Here is an 18,667-nt window from a genome sequence, read left to right on the forward strand (position 1 = left end):
GTTAGCTTGTTGGGAGGGAGGGGGAGGGGGGTCACAGGTGTACAGCCACCCCTTCCCCCACTTCACTGCATTCTGAAACAGGGGGGTCAATCCAGGGGAATCACTCCCCATGACCCCCCCCTTTTTCTCTGCTTCCATAACTGGAGGGTCCGTGCCCCAACCGATCCCCGTACAAGGCCACGCCCCACCAACAGACTCGAGTAGGACTGGCCCTCCACCAATCCAGAATCGCCACGGATCTGATTGGCCGGCTCCGGGAGGAAGCGCATCCTGTTTGGCACAGTTACGGAGTCATTAAAGCCATCAACCGAAAGCATTGTGACATCATCGCCTCTCCGCTGGTCAATCTCAGAATGAAACTGGCTTTCCGTTGTTCTGCTGCTCAACTGACAAAATGGCTCGAGGCGAATCAGACATGAAACCACAAGTATTTTTTTCCATCTGTGTCTGGCTGCTGTAATCTCATCAAATGGATTCTTGCGGTGTAATTTATTTGCAATGCATTTCTTCCTTGATTGTTTTATTGCCAAGAACTCTGTATTAGTGCTGCAATTCGTTCTTCAGCATTTTGCCTGGCCACGGATCGCAGATGAGAAAGATATTGAGCCAGCTCTGGTGCAACAAGTGCGATGGACACGGTCCCTGTTAAACGAAATAAACAGTTTTGGGGGCGGGGGGGGGTGGGGGGGAGCAGCCCTTTTCTATTCAGTTTCAGGACCTTGTTCTAAAATGACACACTGCTTTCAGGTGCAGCTCGACACAACAGTTTAAAAAAAATATATATATATTTTTTAAATAAGTGCATTCTGGGGTGTTTCAGACGCACAGCAGTGAGAGTCATACCGGAATTCAGTTTTAATATCTCGGAGAAGGAGATGTGTTATTTGTGTGTGTGTGAGGCTTTTCCTACCAGAGAGCCTGATGTTCTGTGGGCCGGAGGCAGAGAACGTGTCAGCAAAACACATCAGCGTTCCAAATTTCATGAGCACAGCGTCACCGGCCAAGTACAACACTGCGGAGCAAGGAGCACTCTGTGCGGTCACACAGCTCTGGAAAGTTATAATCAGGGACCAACTGTAGCTAAGCACAAGAGAAAGAAGGAAGGAACTGGAGTTATCTGGTGAGCCAAAAATAGTCCGTGGCGAAGAGAAGCGCATAGAAACGGACAGTGGTTATTGTGTAAAAGTGAGCAGTGCATTGTGGGGGTTGTAGGCGATCAGGCAAGCTGCACGCCCCAGCCAGAACGACGGCTTTTTTCCACCCCATTGGAATAAACTCCACCGGGCTGCGTTCCCTGGACGACATTTTTGCGGCAGGCTCCTTTCACCCAGCCGGGCGGAGAGGAAACGAAGCAGCGAGCGCCATCCCAGCAGGAGGGAGAGAGGCTTCTGGGAGGAGAGGAGAGTTTTCGACCGCCTCCCTCCCCTGCTCCCGCTCCCGTTCCCCCTCGGGCCCGAGCCGAAACGCCAAGGGGGGCGTGCGCTCCCGCACGCGGCACCCGGGCGAGGGGGTGTGCCGGGCCGGTGCGGGGAACCGAGCGGCGGTCCTCGGCCCGGTCCAGCTGGCTTCGGCGCCGGGACACTGGAAAGAGCGGCCGTCTTTATTAGAGACAGAGGGCGCGCTCAGAACAACACGCACGGGCGCTCCGTCGCACCCCAGCCCACGCGCATCTGCTTCATAATGCGACCGTCAGAAGTGGCGACACAAACAACTCCTAAATCAGTCGGTCACGGGACAGAAGTTAAGCCCGAATGAATCACTTCTGGACGGAGATGAATCCTCCCGACCGAAATTACCGCGGGACAAGAAATTAATCCAAAAAACCCAAGCCGAGCGGAATAGAGCCGAACCATGAAGAAATCGCAATGCGAAAGAGATTACTCATAAATCACTCAGAACGAAACGGGAATTAATCTCAAACGAACCAGAATGGGACACGGATTAATCCTAAATTAGAATCGGATGGTACTGAATCCTAAAATCAAGTCAGAACTGGACTGAAATTAATCCTAAAATGAGTTTGAGTGAGGGCAGAAATGAGTCCTAAATGAGTCAGAATGGAACAGAACTGATTCATGCATAAGTCAGATTCTGAAAGTGACAGAATTGACCCCCCCCAATGCTCCCTGGCTCCTGGTTGTGTCCGTTTCATATTAAATTCTGAATCATAGGAGTGCTGATCAGGATCAGATGAGTATTGCCGCTGGATGGGGGGGGGGGGGGGGCTGTGAAATCTGACCCTAAGCCAGCCGGACCTTAGTTCAGAACAGGGGCGGGCAGAGTTCTGGTCTTGGAGGGCAGAGTTCTGGTCCTGGAGGGCCAGGTGTGTGTGCACATTGTTTTTGTTCCCACCAATCACCCTGGCTAAATGAGCTAGCTTGCTGCACACACTAAATGCTGGTTCACTCATAGCTTAGATCACAGTAAAACATTTCATACAGGGACATGAGAACAGTCTTCATCTGTCATTCATGCCCTTTGCAAGAAGTGTAGCTGAAATGTCAGATGTGAATGTCATGGCTGACTAAATAATTCAGGCCAGAAGCTGGCATGAAAACCAGGAACAGATACAGCCCTCGCTGCCAACCTCTGGTTTGGAGATACTGCCCGTAACATGGAGAAAAAGCACAGGAGCTCTACGTTCACCAAAATCCACGAACCTCTGCCTGTCCCCCCACCCCCCTCCCCACCTCACCCCAGCAGCACCACACCCCCAGCCCCTCCCCACAGGGCCCCATCTTGCTGGGTAAGCCCCTGTGGCTCATCTTTCTGGTGGAACGTCCCTGCAAACTCACAGCGGTGTGGTGCCGTGGTTCTCTCTCTCCACGCTAGCAGTAGCGGGACGCTAACCTGGGCGGTGGCGGTAAAGCAGACTCACGCTGGCGGTAAAGCAGCGAGGCTGACACACACACACACACACACACACACAGCGACGTTAGCGGGAAGCTGCACTTCCTCTGACTGCAGTGGGACAGTAATGCTGGTGGTATGTGGAGCGGGAGTGAGTCAGACAAACCCTAACCCACAGCGTAACAGCATAGGCAGAAAGCTGGACTGCAGCATAACAGAAGCATTAGCTTGATAGCACTACAACAGTAGCATTAGCTGGACAGCACTGCCTATAACAGAAGCATTAGTGCAAGCTTGACAGCAATTATAATACTGCCAGTATTAGCAGTAGCTTAAGAGCACTATAACAGCAGCATTAGCTTGTTAACACTGTCTATACAGTAACAGTAGCATTACCACTAGCTTGACATGAGCGTTAGGATGTTAACACTGTCTATAACAAGTAGCATTAGCGCTAGCTTGACAGTATTATAATTATATATATATATATTTTTTTTTTTACAGTCTCTGATTATAACAGTAGTGTTGGCATGTTAGCACTGTCTATAACAACAGCATTAGCGGTAGCTTAAGAGCACTATAACAGTAAACGCCTAGCGGTAAGCTAGGGTCTTTCACAGGTGAAAACGCACTGTAATAACTGAAATACATGAAATGACATTTGTGGTAATCAGACACTCATCTCCCTTTCTTAAACCTTTTATTCCACAGGTTCCTTTACATTATTCACATACACTGTACCCAGTAGTTACATTTCTCTTCAAGTTAAATAACTAAATCATTAAAGACAAAAATAACCAGCACACTTTCATTTTTTCTTTTTTTCCATTTTTTTTTTGTTGTCGAACTCAAGAATAATAATAATAACAATAATTGTACTTGTAATGGACAGATACTGTGTGTATTTACTTTCCGGTCTGATGGTCTACGATGCATGATGCTGCTGTCAGTCTCTTAAGGTGCATGGCAAAACGGGCGTGGCACGTTTCAGTGAAAGGTAGCACTGGTGCGCCATGCCGCCAGGGGGTGGAGATATACAAACACGTCTGATTGGCTGCTTCCCCGCCCCCCCCCCCCGCTCGGGGAAAGAAGTGGGCGTGGCAACTGATGCATGACGGACAGAGGGGTCGGGATGATGTCGTTTGGCAGAGTTCTGTGTGTAAGCTGTGTGGTTGCGGAACGCTGGGGCTGAGGCCCCTCCCCTTCCTCTCTCCTAAGCCCCGCCCCGCCACCCCAACTTGCTCGCTCGCTCGCTCGATCGATTGCCCAGGTGGCGTAAGGCTCGTCTTTCAGGACCAGGTCCTCTTTCACAGCACTTCTGTGTGAGAGGGAGAGAGAGAGAGAGAGGGAGGGAGAGAGGGGGAGAGAGAGAGGGAGGGAGAGGGAGAGAGAGAGAGAGAGAGAGAGAAAGAGAGAAACAGAGAGAGAAAGATGGATTAAACAGTCTTCATGGGTAAACACATCACATCCCACTCCTACATCAACACACAGGCACTGAGTGGGTAAGGTCAATGCTGACCCTTGACCTTTGACCCCTGAGGCTGGGCACGCCCGCCTGTCCCCCTGGGCAGACCTCTTCTCCCAGATTAAAGTTGTGTGTGGTGTAATAAATAAAGCCTTTACGAGCGCTTTCGTCCCTCTGTGGGGGGGCCTCCCGAGCACGTTCTTCTGGTTTCACACTTTACTTACGACAGGCCCCAGAGTCAGAGAGAGGAACAGAACTGCGATTGGGGGAGAGCGGGGTCTCAGAAAGGGGTGGGCCCTATCTATGATGGTGTCCTGTTCCCTGCGACGGTTCTCTTCTCCTGATTGGATGAAACCCTGCCATCCTCATCAATGTTCCAGGGCCTGGGACATTTTATAGTGTTGAAATCCACCTCTTCCCCGCCCCTCAACCTCCCCAATCCTGGCTGCACCCCCCCCAACCCTGGCCGCCACACCAGCTATTGTAGGACCTGAACTGGGTGCCGGACACAGACCCAGTTTTTATGCCATGTTAAAAAGCCTTATTAATCTGTGGCGCCAGTTTTACGATGCTGCAGGGAAGCTGATCCCTCCTGTTAGCCCCCGGGGGGGGGGGGAGTGAGGGGGGAGGGGCCGATTTGAGCTGTAAAATGTAGGACGCGGTGCGAATGTTGCCACCATCTGCGAAAATCAGAGCTGATCTGCTGTCTCATTACGCTCTGCAGGGGGTACTGTACAGAAATAACCAGAGAGTGCAGTCAGTCTGCACAGCCAGTGCAGTCAGTCTGCGCAGTCAGAGCAGCTGTAGCAGTGTGCACAGTCACAACAGCTGCAGGAGTCTGCGCAGTCAGAGCAGCTGCAGGAGTCTGTGCAGTCAGAGCAGCTGCAGGAGTCTGTGCAGTCAGAGCAGCTGCAGGAGTCTGTGCAGTCAGAGCAGCTGTAAGAGTCTGCGCAGTCAGAGCAGCTGTAAGAGTCTGCGCAGTCAGAGCAGCTGTAAGAGTCTGTGCAGTCAGAGCAGCTGCAGGAGTCTGCGCAGTCAGAGCAGCTGCAGGAGTCTGCGCATTCAGAGCAGATGCAGGAGTCTGCGCAGTCACAGTAGCTGTAGGAGTCTGCGCAGCCAGCTCGCAGCCGTCGTTCTCCTGTTACCTGCTACGTGCTGGGGCTTCATGGTGCCTGCTTTCTTCAGGAAGGGTTCCCCGCCCTCAAAGGCCAGGATTGGCTCGGCCGGTGCGTCACTCTCAGGCTTCTCCCGCCCCCCACCGTTGCTGTCACTGTGATTGGACAACGTGATGATCTCCTCGAAGTCGCCGGCCTCCCCCTTGCTGGACAGCCCATTCTCATGCTTGATGGGCTGGACCCCATTCAGGACAGGAACAGCAGGGCTAGGAGAGGGCACAGGTCACATGGGTTACCTCGACCAATAAAGAGTAAAGCTGCACTGACCAATCACGAGGTGCACTGCACCTGCCAATGTACCTCCCTCTCTGGCTGGATTCCACTGTCCACACAATGTAGCCCTCAGAACTATAGTCACATGGGTCACGTGGTCCAATCAAAGAAGAGCTGTGCTGATTAACTGCAGATTTCATTAAATGACATCCTCAAACAAATATTAAATGACTTCAAAAAAAAAGTAATCCTCTTCAAATAGTATTAGTCACCCAAAGCCAAGAAAGTGACAGTTATTTCAACACTTAGTTTATGGTAAACAGAACACTGAATAAAGCCACTTGAAACAACAATAGATTTCATCTGAAACGTCTTCTTGGTAGCTGGTCCTCAGCACAGCATCTGCTGTTACTTATGGAAAGGGACTCATTTCCTACTTGTTTCACACAAAACATGATAACACATTTCAGCTTTCGCTCATATTTTTTAAATTTTCATAAATTATTATTTTAACATTATTCAGCTGTGATGTTAATCTCCCCTTCTGGAGACATCAGGGGTTGCCAATAACTGCTGGATCACATCAGGCTCCGATCCCATCTCATCCGATGCCTGTCTCTATATATAGTCTGTTTTTGCATTGGCTCTACATTTCTGAGGTGCTTTGGGGAAACTGGTAGAAACGAGGGCAGACAACAAACCACATATTGTGCGCTAGTTAGCATTAGCACGACCTTGAATGTCAATGCATTCACATTGGTTAGCTTTAGCGTGTTACCTGATTGTTGTCAGTTAGCATTAGCATAACCCCCATTTCTCACTGTGCACACAATGATTAGCGTTAGCATGATCCTGATTGTCGTTTTTAGGGTTAGCATGACCCCAGTTGTCATCGGTTAGCATTAGTGTGACCCCGTTTCTCACTGCAGACGTAATGACTAGCGTTAGCACGACCCTGATTGACACTGTACGTGCGCCGATTAGCATTAGCGCGACCCCATGCACGACGTGCCCTTGAAATCCTGGATCCAACCCATGAGTGCGGTGCAGCCAAATCCCATTGGTTACCTGTCTGTCACATTGCTCTGTGATTGGACCTCCTCGGCCTCCTGATTGGACAGCGCCGCCCCAGAGCTAGGCTGGTACTCCGCAGAGGCTGCAGAAACACACACACAAAAAGGAGACAGCCGTTAGCCTTTTAAACACATTAGCGCCGGCAGCCGGGAGATTTTCACTGTGATGGTTTTTCCACTGCAAGGTTTTTTTTTTTTCTCGCTGCAGTAACTCCAGACGTTTCCTCGGCCGTCCTCTCTGGAGGACAGACTCGCGCGGCGCAGTAATCCTGCACTTCCTCATCCTGTCTGTTTCGTTCACTTTCCCCCGCCATCGAGCCCAGAGGCTGCCGCCGGGATACAAACAGGCCCCCCTGATTGGTTAACGGCTCCCAGGCCTCATCGCCACGGCAACCCTCCGACAACTTCCACCGCAATCGCTCAAACCCGCGTCCTGGGCCTAATGGTGTGGGGCCCCACTCGCTGTTAAAAAAGCAGGCCCTCACACGAGATGCGTGGAACGTCGGATAAATCTAAAACACATTATTTAATATTTTATTCATTTGCCTTTGGTCATAAGCGGTAGCTTTCTCGTCTCCCTACTGTCCATGGACGTTTTTACCGATGCAGTGCCCAATCTTGGATTCAAACCCACAACCTCCGGACTACAAGCCCAGTTCCCTAAACCCTCACACTACACCGCTGCCACAACATGGAAACTGCTCATCAGAACACACCAAGGAGCGGTCAGGCTGTCCCACCATACATGGAGCCAGGGTGCCTTCCTAAATGCCAAATGGCCTTTTCCTTCACAGGGCCTGAAATGCATGGAGGCCTGTAACCATGGAAACGGCTCCCTATAGGCCGGCGTGGACTCAGTGGGCGTGGACGCCGCGGTGGTTCTGTTGCCGCGCGTTACGCCGCTCCACCGGGCCTTACCGCCACCGGCAGCTGTGAGAACAGCGCGACGCAGCGCTGCTGCAGGGCTACGGATCGCTCAGGGGAGACAGCGCTCAGAACCAGCAGGAAGCCCGTACACCGCAGAGCACCAGGGGCTGCTGGGAAACAGGGAGAGGGGAGGAGAGGGAGGGAGGAAGGGAGGAAAGAAGAGGTGCAGACAGGAAGCACATCTGCACTCGGTACAGAATTTTCTGCGTCTTGTTTGTGAGCGTGAGAGAGAGAAAAACAGAGAAAAAAGAGGGGGAGAGAAAGAGAGAACAGGTCAGATGGGTTCATCTCTGCCCTCACCTTTGCTGCTCTGTGTGTCCAGTTTGGCATCTTTGCCGTTAAGCTGGGCGGCAGATGGAGGTTTGGCATCTTTCTGCAGGGAGAGACAGACCCATGATGTTTATGCCCCACAAGTACTCCCACCACCCCACGTATCCTCTGCCCATGCCCGTGCCAACAGCAGGCAACACTGGCGCCAACGCCAACGCCAGCGGGAACGCCAGCGGGAAGGCGCAGTGAGAACCGTACCTTCTCTCCCGCGTCCGTCTTGCGCGTCCTCTTCATGATCTCCTCCAGACGCTGGAAGCCAAAGGCAAACGGCGGCGGTTAGGACAGACAGACAGGAAGTAAGGGCAGACAGACAGGAAGTAAGGGCCGCGCACGGTCGGGGGAACGCGGCGTTCCCCGAGACCAACCGAAAAACCAAAATCGATCCCGCCTGTGTTCCATGAACGGGGGGGGGAACTCTAAATTTAAACCAGATGAGTCATCCTTATACTCTGGAACATTCTTCTGAAAAACTGCCACCCACACACCCCCCCCTCACAGCCCCCAAACCCCACCCCCCACCCACGGGATCCCCCGTGTGGTTTTAGACCCGCGGCTTTTGATCCAGATCCTCATGCACGAGCGCAAGGAGGGCATTCTGGGTAAGAGCCTGGGCTCCAGCCCTGCTGGCCTGTGGGTTTTATGTATGTTTATGGGATGTCTGCCATCGCCTTGCCCACGAAAGCTGGAGTTTACGTCCACTGTTTGAGCTCAACAAGAAGGTATGTGCGAAAACAGAAACTGCACACATTGAGCAGAAAGACACATACACAGTGTGCTGAGGGAAGAGCCTATAACATACACTGAGAGACATAAACACCGTCTGATATACGATGTGTGAATAAAACAGGGCTCAGCTTATATCAATGACACGCCTGTGGAATCAGACGCCTTTCACAAACAGCGTTCAAATCCCAGGCTTGCGACGCGCGAGGAGTTTTAAAAAAACACGACACCAGGGCACATGTGGCGTTTCCAAACCGAACCGCGGCGCTCAGATACGCTGCGAGGTTTCCTGTGATTACAATGAGCAATCGGGCCTACGCCGCGCACCTGCCAAAAACGCAGAGCTACAGGAAGCATAAACAGAAGCCTTCCCTTCGTCCTCGCTTTCTTCCACACACGTGGCCACGGCGTTACAAACCCGCACGCACTGCCGCTCCAGGTCAGCACCGCGCAATTTATAAACGTCCTATAGGACGGAGTGTAGCACAGTGGGTAAGGAACTGGACTTGTAACCGAAAGGTCGCAGGTTCGATTCCCGGGTAGGACACTGCCATTGTACCCTTGAGCAAGGTCCTTAACCAAAATTGCTTCAGTATATATCCAGCTGTATAAATGGATACAATGTAAAATGCTATGTAAAAAGTTGTGTAAGTCGCTCTGGATAAGAGTGTCTGCTAAATGCCTGTGATGTACTGTAATGTCCTCCAGCATTCTCAAGGAATCGCCGAACGGCGTGCCAGATATTCCACAAAGAAATGGCAAAGACACCGCCGGTTTCCCAGTTTCTGTAAATCGCCGCAATAAATGTGCATCACAACAGGAACACACTGTGCTGGGGGGTGGATATGAAGCGTGTTTTCAGTTCAATTACTGGAGGATCTCAAACCCAACTCGCCACAACGTTCACTGCCGACGTTTCTTTGTATTATAGTCCAAATGCTGTAGCTTGTACCTCCCCCTAGTTTGACTTAGCATAGGTTAGGTCAGAATAGTATTCACGGCGTGAACTGTGTTCTTGGCTATGAATAACTGTACAAAATGAGTATTGTACCTTATCGAACCTGTGTTTTGTAGTTGTTCCAATGACCTTGATATGAACTTTTGGACGTTGCTTTGGATAAAACGTCTGCTAAGTAAATGTAATGCAATGTAATAAGAGAGATAAAGTGTCTGACTGGCTACAGTTTCAGACTCACTGTGGTATTCTGAACACAAACTAGCGCTGGGTGTCAATAATGGCGCTCTTTAAAAGTCAGTTCTGATCTCTCGGGTGACGGCTTCCACGCATTGTCAGAGATGCTAATCTCCATACGTGACTGATTCCCTGTAATCAGTACTCCTTATGAGAGACAGTGTGAGTGCTGGCGCAGGCTTGGTGTGAAAAGGGGGATGTGGAGCAGGAATGGGATGTTCCTGAGGTTTAACTGGATGAAGCAGAGACTGAGGAGCAGGAGTCTGCTGTTCTGAGGTTTAACTGGATGAAACAGAGACTGAGAAGCAGGAGTCTGCTGTTCCTGAGGTTTAACTGGATGAAACAGAGACTGAGGAGCAGGAGTCTGCTGTTCCTGAGGTTTAACTGGATGAAGCAGAGACTGAGGAGCAGGAGTCTGCTGTTCCTGAGGTTTAACTGGATGAAAGAGAGACTGAGGAGCAGGAGTCTGCTGATCCTGAGGTTTAACTGGATGAAGCAGAGACTGAGGAGCAGGAGTCTGCTGTTCCTGAGGTTTAACTGGATGAAAGAGAGACTGAGGAGCAGGAGTCTGCTGATCCTGAGGTTTAACTGGGTGAAGCAGAGACTGAGGAGCAGGAGTCCGCTGATCCTGAGGTTTAACTGGATGAAGCAGAGACTGAGGAGCAGGAGTCTGCTGTTCCTGAGGTTTAACTGGATGAAGCAGAGACTGAGGAGCAGGAGTCTGCTGTTCCTGAGGTTTAACTGGATGAAGCAGAGACTGAGGAGCAGGAGTCTGCTGTTCTGAGGTTTAACTGGATGAAGCAGAGACTGAGGAGCAGGAGTCTGCTGATCCTGAGGTTTAACTGGATGAAAGAGAGACTGAGGAGCAGGAGTCTGCTCATCCTGAGGTTTAACTGGATGAAACAGAGACCGAGGAGCAGGAGTCCGCTCATCCTGAGGTTTAACTGGATGAAGCAGAGACTGAGGAGCAGGAGTCTGCTGATCCTGAGGTTTAACTGGATGAAAGAGAGACTGAGGAGCAGGAGTCTGCTGATCCTCAGGGTTAATCCCGCTGGAGCGCAGGGAGCAGCTCAGAGGTGGTCTGTCCCGGCTCAGAGCACCGCCAGAGCTTCAGAAGAGTATCTATCCATTTCCCTCTCTCCCTTTCTCTCCCAATCTCTCTCTCTCTCACTCACTCCCTATCTCTCTGGAAATCTCCTCTTTTACTTTCTCTCTCTCTCTAAAAGTTTGACTGGGGCAAGCCGAATATGGAAGAAAAACATTCTGTAATTTGTCTGAATTTGTCCCATTCAGTGAAGAAGGGCAGCCAAGTCTAGAAGCGCAGCCAAGTCGCAGTCCGCTGAGGGTCTCTGTGGGAGTACAGCCCACTGTCAGCCGCTCTAACTCTGCACAGTCTGCTCTGCCTGTGTCAGCCGCTCTACTCTGCACAGTCTGCTCTGCCTGTGTCAGCCGCTCTACTCTGCACAGTCTGCTCTGCCTGTGTGAAACTGCTCTACTCTGCACAGTCTGCTCTGCCTGTGTCAGCCGCTCTAACTCTGCACAGTCTGCTCTGCCTGTGTGAAACCGCTCTAACTCTGCACAGTCTGCTCTGCCTGTGTCAGCCGCTCTACTCTGCACAGTCTGCTCTGCCTGTGTGAAACCACTCTACTCTGCACAGTCTGCTCTGCCTGTGTCAGCCGCTCTACTCTGCACAGTCTGCCCTGCCTGTGTGAAACCACTCTAACTCTGCACAGTCTGCTCTGCCTGTGTGAAACCGCTCTACTCTGCACAGTCTGCTCTGCCTGTGTCAGCCGCTCTACTCTGCACAGTCTGCTCTGCCTGTGTGAAACCGCTCTAACTCTGCACAGTCTGCTCTGCCTGTGTCAGCCGCTCTAACTCTGCACAGTCCACTCTGCCTGGGGCGCCAGTGCAGTATAATGGGTAAGGAGCTTGGTCTTCTAACCTAAAAGGCCACAGGTTCGATTCCCGGGAGAGACACTGCTGTTGTACGCTTGAGCAAGTGTCATTTGATGCTAAGTGCCAATGCATGTGAATGGCACCTCATTGCCTTCTATTGCAGCTCCAGGCCACAACTCAGGTGGAGATAAAGCTCTCTGAGATCTATGACAGGCTCTGCATACATAAACTCCGTTCATACTGTTACCATTAAATAGTCATGCTGATTAAGGATCACATAGAATGGACTTTACGACTTTGAAATAACCTCTCCTCTTCTCTCCCTTCCCCGCTATCGCTCTCTCTCTCCCCTCGCCCTCTCCCCCTCTCTTCTCTCTCAGAATCCGAGTCTCCCACCTTCTTCCTCTCCAGGCGTTCCTGCTCCTCCTTCTGGAAGTGCTTCTCTCTCTCCAGACGCTGTTTCTCGGCCTCCTCCCGAGCTTTGGCCTCAGCCTCTTCTCTCTGCAACACAGGTACGGTTCACAAAACTACATTTCCCAGAGGCAACTGCATCTCACCGAAGGACAATTACAGCACTGAGAAGCTGTTACTCAGTGAACATTAACTTGGATCGTTGAAAGATATCAAAGGAAAGTCAGTATTACATCATAAAGGAGTAACTGCTACTCAATTAAAGGCACATTGGAACTACATTAACCATGACCACCCGGCACCATTTCAGAACAGCAGAGACTAATGGTAGGGAAAGCGTCGATAAAATAAACACATTATTTCAGTTTCTGGACCGTTTGTGCTTTTCATATTTTCCCCCAAGCTAAAAAAAAAGAGCAAGTTGCCTTTTCTTTTGATGACGTAATGCAGTGGTACAGCGGTGTGAGTCAGTTAACCGTTTGACCACCGGGTGGCAACGGTGGGACGTTCTGCAGGGAGGGAAGTAGTTCAGGGTGCACGCTCACCACCCACATTAAAGATAAAACAAACACTCTGATTCTCAGGGTTGTGTGGGTTTGGCTAGCCCGCTTCCTGATTGGTGAGGCGATCTTTGCCATCTGTTCCCCACAAAACCAAACAAACAAGGAAGGAAATGCAGTCATGTGATCCGTCTACCTCGGCTCAATGCCCAAACTGGGCTCAAAGCAGTTATGAGGTTCACCAGCAAATGGAAGTGAAGACATAAACTGGTTAAATCCTGGGTTATTGGCACTGTTTATGTTAGAAGACTACATTACCCATCCTGCCCTGGGGCCAAAACAGGTCTAACAACACTATCTCTAGCATTAGGATCAGTATTGAGCGACTGTAGGAAACCTTTGGAGACTATATTACCCACCCTGCCCTGGGGCTGACCAGTATCTGCAGACACTCTTTGTCCAGTGTTAGGACCAGCAGAGTGATTGCCGGCAATGTTGACTATGGAAGTGAGACTACATTACCCATGCTGCCCTGGGGCTGACCTGTTTCTGCAGACGCAGATTCTCCTCTTGCTCGGCGAGAGCTCTCTCCTGCGCCTCCTTCTCCTCCTGCAGCCGCTGGGCCTCGTCCCGCTGCTTCTGCTCCTCCTGCATGTGCCGCGCCTCCTCCTCCCTTAGCCTGCGCTCCTCCGCCTCCCGCGCCACGCGCTCCTCGCGGAGAACACTGAGAGACACACACACACACACACGTGCGCATCAACACACTGAAATACACACACACACACACACGTGCATCAACACACTGAAATACACACACACACACACGTGCATCAACACACTGAAATACACACACACACACACGTGCATCAACACACTGAAATACATACACACACACGTCAACTTACTGAAACACACACATGCGTCAATACACTGAACCACACACAAAAGCATCAACATACTGAGAGTCTCACACACACACACACACACGTGCGCATCAACACACTGAAATACATACACACACACGTCAACTTACTGAAACACACACATGCGTCAATACACTGAACCACACACAAAAGCATCAATATACTGAGAGAAACACACACACACAATCAACACACTAAAATACACACGCATGCGCGCACACACACATACAATCACCACACTGAAACATACACACATCAACACACTGAAAGACACACTCGCATTGATTGTCTGAGCTGTTATCTCATCGACAGACAACAGAAGGAGTGCAAATCACTGTTTCTGCAGCTAACTGAGAGACGAGGGGAGGGAGTGAAAGATAGAGACAGAAAGCGAGAGAGAAAGACAGACAGAGAGAGGGAGAGAGAGAAATACAGACAGAACAGACAGAAAGTGAGAGAGAAAGACAGACAGAGAGAGAGAGAGAGATACAGACAGAACAGACAGGCGGGTTCACAGAGGTAGTCCGCACAGCCCCTCCCCCGCTGCGGCGCGGGTGTTTCCGCGGTAACGCTCGCACGCTCGCTCACCGCTCCCGCTCCTCCTGCAGGCGCCGCTCCTGCTCCTCGCGCTCCCGCTGCTCGCGGGCCTGCCGCCGTTTCTCCGCCAGGGTGCGGGCCGCCTCCTCGGGGTTCGTGGTGCCCGCCGTGGCCTTGCCCGACGGGGTACTGGGGCCCCCCGCGCCCTGCTCCGAGCTCGAGGGGGAGGGGGAGGGCGAGGCCGTCGCCGCGGCCGCCACCGTGATTGGTGCGCTGAGGGAAGGGGGCGTGGCCGGGGCGGAGGACACCACGATGGAGGGGACGGCGGCAGAGCCTGAGAAAGAGAGAGGGGGAGGTGTGTGGGGGGGGGGGGGGCAGGGAGGAGGGGGAGCATGGGTGAAGGGGAGGGGCAGAGGTGAGGGGGAGGGGCAGGGGCGAGGAGCAGGGGGCAGGGGTGAGGGAGGAGGGGGAGCAGGGGTGAAGGGGAGGGGGCAGGGGCAAGGGTGAGGAGGAGGGGCAGGGGTGAAGGGGAGGGGCAGAGGTGAGGGGGAGGGGGCAGGGGGGAGGAGCAGGGGGCAAGGGTGAGGGGGAGGGGCAGAGGTGAGGTCACATAATAATGAGCAGTGTGCTGTCTCTCTGTGTTGAGTGCAGATGTTTCTGTGCTGAAGACTGGCCTCTTCAAATCCACTCACTTCTCTCCTCAAAAAGTACACTTTACACAAAAAAACAAAACTGCGCAGTACACAGCCGTACCAGGGCATCTTCAGGCCAGTTCCCGGCTCTTAACACAGTTTTTATAGCGCTCGACGGGACGCAGGACAAAAAAAAACTACTCAGGAAACACGCAACCCAAAAAAAACAAACAAATTGAGCAAAAACTCTGGACCTCTGTGACTCATCTTGTGCAATCTTCACCATCTCCAGAGCGCGGCCTGCAGTCACTAAATTACTGTTTCCGGAGTAGCGTACGAGCTTCCACTGCTCCAAAAAAACTGTGAGAGTCGCATAATTACCCTGAATCAGGGATGGGCCCCGTTTCCACCACATGCATGTGAAATATGGAACCGCATGCATGTATTAGATATGCTGCCGGCCAGTTCTTTGGACGTTTTACCCCTGTTCCCCCATCAAAAGCACCTCCACACCAGCCACCCTGTCTGCAGTGTAGAGGTGCATTCATTTGAGAGGTATCCCGTTACAGGATGCGTTTTATTGCATGCACCCCCCCCCCCCCCCACACCCACGCCCCCGGCCCCGGGCCCCTAGCGAGCTCAGCGCTCCGGTGTGGCCCCACGCCAGGCCCGGCTGCCCCCCCCCCGCCCCGCCCCACCCCGCCCGCTCTCTCCAGCTGTCTGTGAATCAGGCTCCGCAGCTGCGGACGGAGCGAGCCACCAAACCCCCAATAAAGAGACGGAGCGCCGGGCCGGGACACGTCAGCTACCGCTGCCCGTGAGGGCCAAACAAAGGGAGAACTGTGAATAAAAACTCAAGACTTCCCCCGACTAACAAATCCCCCCCCCCCCGCCCCCACGGGCGAGAACGGGGGCCATTTTGGCGAGTAAAGCAACGTGCACCCGGAGGGTCGCCGTGTGAGACAGCGCCACACAGCCAATCACCAGGGAGGATCAATACAACAAATTACCCCCAGCGCTAGGCAACCGTATCCATGGGGACGGGACTTACCCTTGGCCTCATCGGGAGTGGCCGGTCGGCGTGACGATCTGGTGGTCTCCAAGGCGACGGGGGAGGCCGTCCTGGGCTCAACCCTGGCGGGGGTCTGGGCTCTCCTGGGGCGCGTTTTGGGGACGGAGGGGGTCCCGCGGGCGGAGGGGGGTTTGGGGGACACGGCGGGACTGGGGGAAGAGGGCCGCCCCTTGTGGGTGCTGGGCGAGGCCGGCAGGTTTTTGGACAGAGGACTGGTGCTGTGAAAAAAACACAAAAAAAAGGAGATATTTAAACTGATCATGTGACAGTTCGTAAAGGTTCCAAAAACCCTGGTCCTAGAGAGCCCACCAAAACACTGCTGATAGGGCAGACAGGCTCAATACAGACACAGACGAGCAGCTCCCTCATGTCCATTCACCTCAGACACCACCATTCTATCAGCTAGGAACTAGTCTCTGATTGGCTGAGGGGGGGAAAAACTGTCTTCAGATCTAGACAAATTGAGTGACAGATCAATAAATACATACCTTTATTATCCCCAGCAGGAAAATGTGCTGCAAGTGGAAAGTCTTATAAGCATGACATAGGGGTGACATAGGGGTGACACAGAGGTGACATAGGGGTGACATAGGGGTGACATGGTGGTCTGTGCGGGTCCAGAGACCGGGCTCAGAGCCCAATCAGCCATTTCAGGCTCTGAGCAGGGCTGGGCGCTCGGAGGGGAAAATTCCACCAGTGCTGCAGTCAAAGGGCTCTTTCTCTCGCCTGTCACAGAGAGAGAGACCGCCAGCCCCCCCCCGCCCCCCCCCCCCCCCGCCCCCGCCCCCGGCGCGAACCTCAGCCTCCGCTAAACGCCGTGAATACAGATCAGGCCGTTTGAGACGGCGGCGGCGATGGCGGGAAGAGACGGCGGGAAGTCCGCAGCGGAAACCTGGGCGGGCTGCAGCAGACTGGCGGTGTCTGGAGTGCGTCCAGCGCGCTGCGAACCCGCCCTGCACGGACCACCGGATCACCGCACGACAGGATGGGCTACAGCTTAAAGAGCAGAGAGAACGTGCGTGTGCCCGAAACAGACCCACGCAGCACGTATCCAATCCAGCCGGTGTAACGGCCTCAGCTATAGGATTACCTGGGCTGGGGGGGGGTTCACCTCTGTGTTTAACGCTGGGGGGCGGGGGGGGGGGTATAGTTACCTGGGCTCACTTCCGTGTTTAATGCTGGGGGGGGGGGGGGTATAGTTACCTGGGCTCACTCCTGTGTTTAACGCTGGGGGGGGGGGTGGTGGTTCACCTCTGTGTTTAATGCTGGGGGGCGGGGGGGTTATAGTTACCTGGGCTCACTTCTGTGTTTAATGCTGGGGGGGGGGGGTATAGTTACCTGGGCTCACTTCTGTGTTTAATGCTGGGGGGGGGTATAGTTACCTGGGCTCACTCCTGTGTTTAACGCTGGGGGGGGGGTGGTGGTTCACCTCTGTGTTTAATGCTGGGGGGCGGGGGGGTTATAGTTACCTGGGCTCACTTCTGTGTTTAATGCTGGGGGGGGGGGGTATAGTTACCTGGGCTCACTTCTGTGTTTAATGCTGGGGGGGGGTATAGTTACCTGGGCTCACTTCTGTGTTTAATGCTGGGGAGGGACTGTCTCTTTTTCAGCACCCTCTCCTTCGTCAGAGCGCTCCTCTCCTTCTCGTTCTCCCTCTCCTTGTCCTTCTTCTCTTTCTTTTTCTTCTCCAGCTTTGGGGAGACAGACAGCAGATGCGTGTGTTGGGGGGGTGGGGTGGGGGGGGGGGGTGAGTCAGCAGGAAGCTCTCCACCACAGGAGTGAACAGTCGCAGCTGCAACATGTGCAAACGGGGGAATTTCCCACAATCCTCTGGGTCCCCAAACGCCGTGAGCCAGACAGACATACCGTAGGCCACAACCGCGGAAGAGCGAATATTTAATAATGCACAATCCTCCCTGCGTAATTCACAAAAGACTTTCATTTATTTTTCCCCATGTTCTGCTCAGAATTGTTTTTTTCAAAATGCTGGCACAAATTGTTTTATTGCTTCTGAGAAAGAGCTCAGAGTGAAAACTTCAAAACCAAGCTGGAGATTTGAGCCAAAATGCCTCATATCTTTCGCAATCACTTGCTGGCCGGTGTCTAAAATAAGTCAATAAAACTGCTGACTCTACCTGTGAGGTACATACAGTTCAGCTGCTGGAATGTGAGTAGTGTCCACAAATAGATTTATTTAGCGTTTAAAAAAAAAAAATTTTAACCCCAATTTTCCTTTGTTCTCATTGTTGAGACGTCTGGAGTAAATTCAGGAGAGAAAAGACGACTGAATTCAGTCAGTGACCGCTCAGTCAGTCTGTTCACTCCTTACACAGTTAATAACAAGGCCCACAGCATCAGGCATTCAAGGACCACTCCGTCTGTATTAAACCACAAGGTTGTCAGCTATTCATCTGAGGTCCTTCCGCGTGTCTACCGCCCGTCAGTCACTTCTGCGGCAGGCGAGCCGGATCGGATTTGATTAAAGGACGAGACAGAACCCTGAACAGAACGTCCGTGCAGGATGAACGCCAGGCCCTCAGCTCTCACGTGCATAGATTAATAAAACACACTCTCTCATCGTAAAACGGAACGTAACCGTTTTCCCTGTTTAAAGAATCTGAAAAAGAAAGCATGCATCTCTGTCTGGCGGCTTAAAGGAACACTTCAGGTGCAAGCAAAACAGGGAGAGAGTGCTCCAGATATTTAAAGTGCTCCAGATCTTTAAAGCGCTCCAGGTTTTTAAAGCGC

General features: G+C 52.4%; 1 protein-coding gene across 6 annotated transcripts in view; it reads right to left on the reverse strand.

The window, feature by feature from the left end:
- Positions 1-3,533: 3,533 nt before the first annotated feature.
- Positions 3,534-18,667, reverse strand: part of map7d1a (MAP7 domain containing 1a) — a 68,758-nt gene continuing 53,624 nt past the window's right edge. For 5 of the 6 annotated variants that reach the window (XM_035435085.1, XM_035435062.1, XM_035435099.1 and 2 more), the window contains 10 exons: positions 17,480-17,610; positions 15,899-16,137; positions 14,267-14,549; positions 13,299-13,479; positions 12,241-12,345; positions 8,232-8,282; positions 8,004-8,076; positions 6,772-6,859; positions 5,461-5,696; positions 3,534-4,168 (listed from right to left, as the gene is read on the reverse strand). In XM_035435085.1, coding sequence (XP_035290976.1) covers positions 4,158-4,168; positions 5,461-5,696; positions 6,772-6,859; positions 8,004-8,076; positions 8,232-8,282; positions 12,241-12,345; positions 13,299-13,479; positions 14,267-14,549; positions 15,899-16,137; positions 17,480-17,610 — 1,398 coding nt within the window. In that variant the 3' untranslated portion in view covers positions 3,534-4,157. The remainder of the gene's footprint in view (positions 4,169-5,460; positions 5,697-6,771; positions 6,860-8,003; positions 8,077-8,231; positions 8,283-12,240; positions 12,346-13,298; positions 13,480-14,266; positions 14,550-15,898; positions 16,138-17,479; positions 17,611-18,667) is intronic. The other variant, XM_035435069.1, reaches the window with a different exon arrangement.

Source organism: Anguilla anguilla, chromosome 1, assembly GCF_013347855.1.
Source record: "Anguilla anguilla isolate fAngAng1 chromosome 1, fAngAng1.pri, whole genome shotgun sequence".
Taxonomy (NCBI): domain Eukaryota; kingdom Metazoa; phylum Chordata; class Actinopteri; order Anguilliformes; family Anguillidae; genus Anguilla; species Anguilla anguilla.